At 36.2% G+C, this 12139-nt stretch overlaps 1 protein-coding gene across 1 annotated transcript in view; it reads left to right on the top strand.

Moving 5' to 3' along the window:
- Nucleotides 1-12139, top strand: part of MYZAP (myocardial zonula adherens protein) — an 86184-nt gene that overhangs the window by 68322 nt on the left and 5723 nt on the right. Inside the window, exon 12 of the mRNA XM_063089707.1 lies at nt 8939-9039. Within this exon, the coding sequence (XP_062945777.1) occupies nt 8939-9039 (101 nt within the window). The remainder of the gene's footprint in view (nt 1-8938; nt 9040-12139) is intronic.

Raw genomic sequence — 12139 nt, 5'->3', positions numbered from 1 at the left:
TTGTTTTGGCTCCATGCCCAGGTGGTATTTTGGAATTTATTGATCACGTTTATGCTCCTCTTAACTACAATGCTGATGATTTTAAAGAAACAACAGTTATTTATCTTCTCAGTTTCAAATGGAAGAACTTGGTTCTTACATGTGTCGTCACTTGGTCCAATCCTACCTGTCCCACAGGAACAGTTTAGCTGTTCTTCTTGAGCAGCAGTTCCAGGTCCGCACGGAGTACGCGGTGGTGTGCTGGAACTGCCTTGTACAGTCTCGTGAAAGCTGCTGTGTGTGTGCCTTCTCAGTTCTTCACTCAGTGATGTCACACTGGTAGCTTGACATTAGCTATGAAGGGAGTCTTCACACCATAGTAATTGGCATACACCACAAATCAGGGCTTTTTTCCCATGGAGAGCCTGTTGTTTTAAATTTCCTAGCGCACCATTAATATAACTGTAGTTTTATCTAAGGAGTGAAGGGTTTACGGTTTAGATCCTGACACCTCCACTTACAAGCTGAGCCACTCTGGTCAAGTGACTTTTACCCCTCTGAGCCTGTTAGATCAGTTGTAAAATGGGGATAATCACGCACACTTGGAAGGATTTTTTTTTTAATGATTAAATGAAATAATGTGTGCAAGACAATTAGTACTGTGCTTAGCACAATGTGAAAGATTGACAAATGTTAATTCTTTCTTGATTACTCAGCAGTTTTGGGAGACTTAGATTCTTATCCACATTCTGCCATTATCTCTGCATGACCGTGGGCCACTCATACCACCAACAACCTGGGCTCAGTTACTTCATCTTTATAAAGGGGAGGGAGAATAGGAGAGGGCTTAGATCATCTCTGAGATTACTTTTAGTTTTAATGTCTGAAAACTTTGTTGGCCTTTTTCAAATCGCATGAGGACATTGGACAAACAGCCTAAGACAGCACTCTATCCTTGTTCTCTTGATCTTGGTTACCCTGATTCTGGGCTCAGAGAAAAGGCCAGGCTCTTTTCTAGGTCATGGATGACAATCTAGAACACTTCTTTTTTTCTCTTAAAATAAAGACTGATTTATTTTGGTTCCTGGATTCATCATTCGTACTTACCTATATTTAAAATCATTAGTTTTTTTGCACACCTGCCCCTCCTCCCCTAACACATACCAGATTCCTCAAAGCTTGCTCTAGCCTGGCCCTGTCAGACTACATTTTCATCATCTGATTTAAAATCTTCCTGATAACAAAAACAGGCCCATTCTTTTTTACAAACAATTTTTTCTTTGCTCACCTTCTGGATGAGAAATATCTCATTCCCTATTTCCAATGTAGAAAATGATCTTAAAGTAAAATTACAAGTATGTAAGCTTTCTGAAACTCTAAACAAATTCCATTACATTTTTCTCTGCTGAAAATCCTAAACATACAGCTAAATTCAAAAGTCAGAGGAAAGGAATCAAATATCTCGGTTTTGCCCATCTTGCATTTAATGTGTGTTGTGTGGTACATAAACCTCTCCATGTGTCTGTGGTGCATTCTTGGGACTATTATTAATTTTCCTGTGTAATATAGGAGTGGCAGCTCCAGGCACCAGAGCTGTCCATACACATTTTATTGGACACACGTTCTTGTTTAGTGCCTGTGCTACAGCTTCTGGTCGCTTGCTCCCCTGGGCCTAAGGGACTTGAGGGAGGAGGTGACTGCCATACTTTGGTGACATAATTTTCAGAAAATGCCCAAAAGTGCCACACTTGGTTCTTCTTTCTTAGAAGGCACACAAGCCTCTCAAGCCACCACGTGGTATTCATTACACATATAAACACAAGGTGGTGGTATTTGAAAGCAGGAAAACGCTGCAATTTGATTCTCGATCCCAGGAGCAATCTTTTATTGGAGCACAGTCGAGGCAGCAGTCTAAGGCTGTTGTTCTTCGTCATTCTGCTTCGGTCGTATTCTGTCAGGCTGAGAAGCAGATAGTCTTTGTTTTTTTACTGTATCAAGTCCTGTCGATTTTATTTTTTTAAGTATTTCTTAAGCCCATCCTTCCGTCTCTGACTTTCCTGCCAGTGTTCGGGATCTCATCATCTTTTCTATTTTTTCTTATCAACTTTGTTGTATATCAATTTACATAAATAAACTGCATCTGTTTAAAGGGTGTAATTCACTGAGTTTTGACAGTTGCGTATATCTGTGAAACCACCAGTGCGATCAAGATACAGAACATTTCTGTCACCTCCCAGAGATTCTCTGTTCCTTTGCAGTCTGTCTGCCCATTCATCTCCAGTCATCCCCTGATCTTTTTTTTGGTGGGGAGGAGGGTCACTTTTTATCACAATAGATTTTTTTGCATTTTGTATAAATGGAATAATACAGCATATGCTCTTTTGTGTGTAGCTTCTTTCACTCCACATAATGATTTGGGAAACATGTAAGTTGTTGTATGTGTTCCTTTTTATTACAGAGTGGTATTCCATTGTATGACGAGACCACAGTTTATTTATCCATTCACCTGATGAAATACATTGGAGTAGGTTCCAGTTTGGGGCTGTTGTGAATAGAGCTGCTGTTAACATTACTGCACAAGTCATTGTGTGGACATATGTTTTTATTCTTCTTGGGTAAATTCCTAGTAGTGGAATATCGGAGCTGTAAGGCAAGTGCAGGGTAGGTGCAGGTTTAACTTTTTGAGAAACTGTCAGTTTTTCAGATGGGTTGTAGTATTTTACATTTCTACTTGCAGTTTGAGTATACCCGTTTCTCCACATCCTCTCCCAGACTTAGTATTGCCAGTCTTTTTAATTTAGCCATTCTAGGGGATATGTAGTGGTATCTCATTGTGGTTTAAATTTGCATTTCCTTGTTGACTAGTGATGTTGAGCATCTTTTCTTTCTTTCTTTCCTTCATTTTTTTTTGAACATCTTTTCATATGCTTATTGTCATTTACATGTCTTGCTTTTTGAAGTATCTATTTTGCCATTATTTTATTGGGTTTTTAGTTTTCTTATGATTGAGTTGTAAGAGTTCTTTATATATTCTGAATTCTAGTCCTTTGTCAGATATATAGATAGATGTACATTTTCTCCCATTCTATGACTTGCTTTTTCATAATATCTGATGAAGAAATTTTTATTTTTGATTTTGAATTTTGATAATGAATTAATCAATTTTTCTTTTATGGCTTGTGCTTTTTGTGTCCTAAGAAATCTTTTACTAAAAGGTCACAGAGATTTTTTTCTTCTGTGGCTTCCCCTAAGAATTTTAGAGTTCTTACTTTTTCATTTAGATGATTCATTTTGAGTTAATTTTTGTGTTTTGTTTGAAGTAAGGGGGTTGATATTTTTCCCCCCACATCTGTATTCTTTCCTTTTAATGTCTCTTTAATTCCTGATATTGGTGATGGGTGTGTTCTCTCTCTTGCTTGTTCTCTCCCTTTCTCTCTCTCTCTCCTTTTCTTTGATCGGTCTAGCTAGGGGGTTATCAATTTTGTTGATTTAAAAAAATTAAAATGGATTTGGCTTTGTGGATTTTCTCTATTGTCTGTTTTCTATTTAATTGAGTTTTGCTCTGATACTTATTAGTTTCTTCCTTCCAGTTATTTTGGGATTACTTTGCTCTTCTTCCAGCTTCTTGAGGTGGAACTTCAAATCATTGATTTTAGAACTTTCTTCTTGTTTAATGTAAGCCTTTAGAGCTGTAAATGTCCTAATCTCTGCAGTTGCATCCCACAAGCTTTGATACATTGCGTTTTCATTATCATTCAGTTCAAAATATTTCCTAATTTCACTTCAAATTTTTCTTTTATTTATGGATTATTAGAAAGGTGTTGTTTAACTTCCAAATACTTGAGATTTTCCTGGATATCTTTTTGTTTTTTATTTCTAAAACTGTTGTGATCAGAGAACATACCTTATATGGTTTTAATTATTTTGAATTTATTGAGACTTGTTTTATGGCCCAATATATGGTCTCTCTCAATTAAATATTGTGAGAAAAGAAAGTACATTTTGTTGTTGTGTATGTTCCATAAATACCAATTAAGTTTAGGTGGTTGATAACTTAGATAACTTTAGATAACTTATGTTTTTATTGTTTTTTGTATAATTATCTGAGAGGGAAGTATTAAAATCTCTTACTGTGGTTTTAGACTGTCTACTTTTATCTTTAATTTTGTCTGTTTTTACTTTATGTATTTTTTAATTTATTTTTTTACTTTATGTGTTTTGAAGCTCTGTTATTAGGTACATATACATTTTTAATTGTTATGACTTGATAATGAATTGACCTTTTCACCATGAAATGTTGGTCACTACCTTTTTAAATACTCTTTCTCTTGAAGTCTGTTTTATCTGATATTTATATGACTATTTCTGCCCTCTTATGTGTACTGTACATCTTGTTCCATCCACTTATTTTCAACTGATCTGTGTCACTGTATTTAAAGTACATCTCTTGTAGACAGCCATATAGTTGGGACTTACTTTGTTATATAATTCTGATAGTCTCTACCTTTTAATTGGAGTATATAGTTTATTAACATTTAATGATATTGATATGGTTGGATTTAGGTCTCCCATTTCATTATTTTCTGTTTGTTCCCTCTGGTGTGTTTTGTTTGTTTTGCTTACTTGTTTTGTTTCCACTTTCATGCCTTTTGAATTATTTCAACAGTTTTTAGAATACCATTTTAATTTATCTATTGGCATTTCTGCTCTCTTTTCTACAATATTTTAGAATATTTAGAATTTTAGAATATTTTAGTATTCTAGGTATTACAATATGCATTATTAACAGTTCACAGTCCACTTAGAGGTAATATTATACCAATTCATGTAAAATGTAGAAACCTTGCAATGATATAGGTCCATTTACCCCTCCCCCACTGTTATAATTGTCATATGTATGATATGTACACACATATAAACCCACAGTACATTGTTATTATTTTTGCTTTGACAATCATATTTATTTTAAAGAAATTAAGAGAAAATAGAGTCTTTCATATTTAGTCATATACTTTCTGTTTCTGATGTGCTTCATTCATTCCTGAAGGTCTGAGATTCTCTTTGGTATCATTTTTCTTCAGCCTGAAGAACTTTTATTCAATATTTTGTGTAGAGCAAGCCACATGGCAAAAACTTCTCTTAGTTTTTCTTATCTGAAAATAAGATTATTTTTTCACCTTCATTTTTGAAAGGTATAGAGCTCTAAGTTGACAGTTTCTTTTTCTCAGTGCTCATTGTTTCTGGTTTCCAAGGTTTCTGATGAGAAATGTGTAGTAAATCAAATGATTGTTCCTTGTATGAAACAGATTGCTTTCAAGGTTTTACTTTAGTTGTGGTTTTCAGCAGTTTGACTTTAATGTGTTTCTCACTGAATTTATCCTGTTTGGGATTTGCTGAGCTTCTTGAATTTGTAAATTTATGTCTTTCACCAAATGTAGGAAGTTTTCAGCCATTATTTCTTGTAATATTTCTTCTGCTTTAGTTTCCCTCTCCTCCCTTTCTGCGATATTTATATCCCAATGTTAGACTTTTAAAGTGCATCTCTTTCAGGCAACATATAGTTGGGACTTACTTTATTATACATTCTGTTAAAAATTGTCCCACACTTCTGTGAAGCTCTATTTATTGTTTTAAGTTTTTTCTTTATCTTCTTTCAACTGGGTACTTTTTATTAATTTGCCTTCAAGTTTACTGACTCCTTCTTTTATTATCTGCATTCTTTCTGAATTTTATCTAGTAAATTTTGTTTTAATTTGTGGTATTGTAGTTTCCTGTTCTAAAATTGCCATTTGGTTCTTTCTTATATTTTCTATTTTTTTACTACTTCATTAATCATAAGCATGTTTTTCTTTATGTTATTGATCATAGTTATGATAGCTGCATTAAAGTCCTTGTCTGAAAATTCCAACATCTGAGTCATATCAGGATTTGTGTCTGTTGGTTCTTTTTCCCTGGGAATGGATCACATTTTCCTGACTCTTCATATGTCAAGTAATTTTGGATTATAAGCTGGACATTGTGAATGCTTTCTTGTCATGACTGTGGGTTCTGTCTTATTGTTTTGAAGAGTACTGAGGTTTTGCTTTAAAAGGCAGTATATTTAGTTAGGCTCACATACACCCTGCCATCCCTGCAATAGACATTAGCTCATATCTCAGTTCAATTCTTTAAGCCTTAAGTTGCAAACTTCTTTTAGTTTGCCCCACACATGCATAGTTCAGGGGTCTGCCAGAGACTTGAGCTGAGTCTAAACACAGAATTTGGGGTTCTCCCCTACTCTAACTCTCCTTTTTTGGTTTTCCCCTTCTCTTGGTAACCCTGGGCTCCTTCTCCTGGTTTCTCCAACCAGAATAATAGTCTTTCTACTGAATTTTTACTGTATCTGTGCTGCCACCAGCATGGTTATGCTGCTCTCAGGGCAAAACTGCAAATAAAAACAAAAAAATAAAAAAAACATAGAGAACCCAGAGAATACAGAGAAGTGCTTGTCACTTGCTCCAAGTTTCACCTTTCCTCCAAAACTTGTGGGGCTTCATTTAATTATTTAGAGACCTCATTAGTTGGTTTTTTTTTTGCCTTTTATCCAGAGTATGTAGCTATTATTTGCAGCAGGATCAGTTTGTTGAGCACATACTCCTCTGTACTGGAAGTGCAACTCTCACTCTTTTAGCTGGATAATTACAGTGGCCTTCCTGAATTTTCACTTGGGAGCCAAGTGATTAAAATAAATCCTGGTGCTGACCTTGCTCTTACAGGACAGGGTTTTAATACCTTGTAATGGCATGCATAGCCCTTTATAACTAACTCCTGCCCACTGTATAATGCAGTAAGGTGCCTTTTCTCAACCCATTATGTTTCCACAATTCTGGAATATTCATCCTGTTTGCTTTTTCTTACTCTCTTTCCCTTACCTAACTCCAGGAACTTTATTTCCTCTCCCCATTTTGAATTAGGTGTTCCCTCTGAGTTCTCTTTTAATATTCTGTGGGTCCCCTGTAATGGTACTTATCACACTGTTTGTTACTTTCTGCTCTGTTGTCTGTACCCCACAAGACTGAGCTGCTCAAGGGTTGCAAATCATGCCATATCTCTTTAACTGCTGCTACCTCCCCTCACCTAATTTCACACACTGCCTGATACATAGCAGATGCACAATAATGTTTTTACTGATTGCATTACATTTTCATGACTATAAAACTTTCATTTCTGTGCTTCTATGGGTGTCTGGTATGCATGCATACAGTTCCCATGAAACAGAATAACGGATTTTGGGTCACTTGTTCACTCTTCAGTATGTACCAGTTGGGGCATATTTGCCAACCTTGTCTTTTATGTCTCTTAACTACAGGCACTAGACCCAGTATTCTGTGAAATTCTCATGATTAAAGTCCTTACACTGAGAAGGGATAAGTGATGGGATTGCTGGAGCTTCCAGCAAGGAGAGGCCTCCTCTACCTTTCTCTTTCCTTGTGAATGGGAGAGCTCATATTGTCAGGGAAGGTGTGTGTGTGTGTGTGTGTGTGTGTGTGTGTGTGTGTGTGTGAATGTTGATGTCCCACTCGCAGTAAGCCTGCATCATTCTTCTGTACTGAGGATCAGGGGATTAGGGTATCCATTTGGAGCCCATAGATCTGTCATAGCTTGTTAGCTCCTGGGAAATCTGGAATGCATTCTCTTTCTTTGCACCATTTCCTATTTAGCAGGAGGGATCTGTAGACCTGTATATCATAGAGAACATGGGTTTGCACGGGAACTGTTGCTTTGCTTCTTACCCATTCAGAGCAGGAGCTACTGAGTTGTAACCCACATTCTTTCTTCCAAAGCAAATGAGCTGCTGTTTCCATAGAACTTCTAAACTTTCATATGTTATCTAGTGTCTTAGAATAATGCTTCAGCTTTAGCTCCAACTTAACAAGAAGACAAATGCTTTAATATTTTTTCTAGTTATACAAATAACCTGCTCATTGTAAAAACATTTATGCATTTATTAATTCAATAAATACTTGTCTTGTATCTCCTACATGCCATACTTCGAGAATAAAGCCAGTAAGATAGATATGGTCATTGCCTCATAAAAGTTTGTCTAGCATAACAGAAAACTGTATAGAACTTTTAAAAAGCATCCAAAAATCTCAATACAGAGATACCCACTCTATGGTCAGATAACTCTTTCTGAATTTTTGTGTGTGTTTTTGCCCTTAGATTTCAGGCACCATCACTTCATCTCTTTTCATTTTAATAACCTCAACTCTCTTGCTCCTTCGTTGTTCATTTCTCCCATGGGGCAAATTTCCAATTCCTGAGCATCTAATCATCAACTCATGTAATGTTTGGCTAAAAAAACTATTCGGAATGCTTATTTTAATCCCAAGGAGCTTGTTCTACTTTATATGTTTGAGATTTTGAATTTTCCACACCTATGAATACTAATTATTAAGTTATAGAGGTATTTCCCACTTAATTAAATTAATAGACTTACTCATTTTATAGTTTAATAAGGGGGTATTAAAAGTTGAGCTGCACTTTATTTATAATGACAAAAAAAGTGATAAATATCTAAATGCCTGTCAATAAGAGACTAGTTAAATAATGTATATGCATACAATGGGATACTGTGAACCAATTAAAATAGTTTGTTGACACAGAAAACTAGTAGACACAGATATTCACAACAAATTGTTGACTGAAAAAAAGCAGATTATAGTATAGATTAGGATATTTTGTTTGTTTTCATTTATGTAAAACTGGATGCACATGTATGTTCATGCACAGAAAGCTATCTAAAAGGATTCAGTCAATATATTTCTACAACACCTACGGTATAAAAGATGCTCAATAAATACATTGTGATCAATGTCTGTGTCATGGGGGGAAATCAGATAATACATATAATTTGTATCGTGCATATTTGTGGGGGAACATATTTGGCTACTAAAAGCACTTTTTTCTTCATCTCTAGAATAATGAACTACAAAGCAGGTTGGACTATTTAATAGAAACCCAGCCCAAGACTGAGGTAGAAACCAGAGAGATTGGAGTGGACTGTGATCTTCTACCCAGGTATTTAGGAATTTCCTGTTTTTCTGTCTTAAATTCCTCTTTGACTTAAGAAAATACTTTATGGGCCTGTTATTAACATAATTGCATTCTTTCTGCCCAAAATATTTCTGCAAAGCTAAGTGGTGGCTGCTAAGGGATCTGGCTGGTTTCTGTGGGAGCAGAGGCATTATACAGGGCAGAGGGGAAAATGAAGGAGAGACCTGGGGAAGTCACTCCAGAGAGAGACTGGCCCTATCAGTGAGTGCATACATTTGTTGGTTTGCTCATTCATTCATTCAATCATTCAGTAACAGATGTTGAGTACCTTCCCTGTGCTAGACAGTTATGACACAAAGAGTAATGGGATCTTATTCCTGCCCAGAGTACAGTCTGAAGGGAGAGACAGATCTGTAGACAGACATTTGTAACAGTGTGAAAGGGGCATACAAGATGCTTTAATCATACACAAAGAGAGGGTCTAAATCTTGAACTAAATTCATCTGTTCCCCAGTACTATAAAAGAGCAATTGTGAAGCCCTGGATCTGATTCAGTAACAAGTGATCTGTTTCAGCTCATCAACAGATATGTGATAACTATAGCATGGTTTGTTTGTTTGCATTCCTGAGCTACAGGACTGACCTGTTCATGGTTAAGCTGCTCCACACACTCATGCCTGTGTCTCTCCCTAGTGAGATTAGAGCCTGTAGCCCAGTAATCTGCCTTTGGTAGCTAACTCCCATTTCTAGGTGCTCACAACTGTGCTTGGCCTAAAGAAGACATAAAACAAGTTTATAACAAGGATACTAGTGATATTGACTTGTGAATTAGTTCATCACAGTCGCAAAATGCCTGGCATCCTGTGTGTAAGCAGGGGTATTTGTGTGCGCTGGGCTAGACGTTAATAGTTCACAAAAATGTTGAATCCTGGACTCTTGAATGGTTATATCTAGTGGGAAACAGTGATGAGCTGATCACCAAGCTGGGATGTGGAATATCTGGTTCTAGTCCTACTAACTAGTAGCAGGATGCCTTCAGGCAGGTCTTTTTTCTGCTGGGGCCTCGATTTCCCTATCTGTAAAAGTCAGAGGTTTGACCTGGTGACTTTGCAGGTCTCTACCAGCTCTAACATCGTACTTATAAAACCTTAAGTTATATACTCATTTCCCTACTTTGCTTGTTTTTATTCGTTACTGGTAGTTTTTCTTTTTTGTTTGTTTATTAGAATGAGCCACTTGTCATTCTTAAACAATTCACTGAAAGCAGCATTAAGCACTTCCTTTGACAATGTTCTCATTTACATTGCTTTCCTTCTGGTAAAAACAAGGCAATTTTATCATTCTGATGTAATTAACAGAAAATGTTAAAAAAAAAAAAAAGAAAAGAAAGGAAAAGAATATATAAATAAACTCTGGGTCTCATCAATGTGTGGTACAAAGTACATGATGAAAATGTAACCAGAAGACATGATCAATTGTGTTCAGGGAACCCTTTTGAAATATAAATAATTTGGTCATTTTCCCCCTTTTTAATTTTTTCAAGAACCAAGTGGCTTAGTCCACTCTAATTGCCCACATAATAAATCTTGTTTGGCTAAGACGAGTACAAAACTATGTCTGAAACCAATAAATTGTTTGTTTTCTAATTCCCACATTTTGGCTTAAAACAGGCTTTTCAATTTGTATGCCCAAGTATAGCCCGAAGCAAACTTTTATGGCTAAGTTATGAAACCACAAAGTAGTTTTCATAATGGAAGTGCTGACAGACCCTTAACTTATGGCCATGGTGAACTTGGAAGCCACTTTAGTATCTAAAAGCAGCTTTTCCATAAATGTAGCATTTGGTTTCCCCCAGGATCCATCTTAGCACTTTAACTACCTAGGTCAATCAGCAGAGGAAATGAAAACTACATATCCACATTTCCGAAAGGCAGAATAGTATTTCATTGGTTTTCTCACAAGTATTTATTAAGTGCCCACTATGCGAAAGGTGCCAGGCAGGTCTGAGTGGTGAGGAGCCTGGGATTTTGAGAGCTAACTTGAGCAGTGTTCCACCTGCGCTTCTTAGAACTGCCTTGCTCTGAGCTAGGGCTCCCAGAGAAGTGTCAGGCGTAAGGGGATTTAGCAAGGAGCTGGCCTTTGGGACACCCTTCACGCCTCAAAACATCCTGAGAAAGTCAATATTAGTCTGTTTTGTATATGGAATTCCAAGTAATATTTTGTTTGAGATATTCTATAGTCAAAACCAAATTGGAACCTCCTGGTCTAGATTAATCCCCATGTTTTATAGGTACCAAAATTGAGGCCCAAAGAGATAAAGTGATTTACTGGAAGCCACGCAGCCAGGGTTAGAACCAGGACTTCTGAGTCTTGGTGTAGTACATTCGTAGTTTGAAAACAGTAAATAGAGTTGTTAAATTGTGTCATGTTTGTACTAACAAAATTCTGGTTCTTTCTTGGACTCCAAACTTGCATCTAACTGATAAAAGATTCCATGGTGTTTTCTTGAATATTTTTTAAACAGCCTCTTCTACAGTGTTTTAGAGCAATTAAGTATTGAGTTAAGCCTCAATTACGTGAAAGTGTTTTGTTCTTACTTCCTGTTCTTTTCCCATAAATAACTCTGCCTTATGGTGCAGTTGGGGAGTCTTGGGCTGCCTGGGTTCCCTACCCAGCCAGCTGCTAATTGAGCACAGCCTGGCAAGTTTCTTAATCTCTCTAAAGCCTCAACTCTTTCATCCTTAAAATAGGAATGAAGATGTTAATATTAAATCTCATTGGGTTGCTATGAGTATTAAATGAAAACGTGTATAAAGCATTTAGCACAGTAATTGGACTGAAGTTAAGCATTTAATAAATATCTGTTAATACTATTAACTAAACTAAAACTCTGATTTTACATGTAAAACACTGTATCAAATATAAATGAATTTGGGTATGCTAAGACAATTTCATTAATATGAAAATTAATGAAATTGTTTCTAATTGTAACTAATTGATGGCAATTAGTGACTTTAAGAAATAGATTGATAGCCTAATCAAATTTATGGTGCTTCAGTATGCATTAGGCTCTTCAGTGAAACAACTGGCAGTTTGAAATCCTCTAGACACTGTGTGAAAGTCT

This window comes from Cynocephalus volans, chromosome 3 (genome assembly GCF_027409185.1).
Source record: "Cynocephalus volans isolate mCynVol1 chromosome 3, mCynVol1.pri, whole genome shotgun sequence".
Classification (NCBI taxonomy): Eukaryota; Metazoa; Chordata; class Mammalia; order Dermoptera; family Cynocephalidae; genus Cynocephalus; species Cynocephalus volans.
The sequence above is the reverse complement of the archived record's forward strand: the minus strand, read 5'-3'. Positions and strand labels throughout refer to the sequence as shown.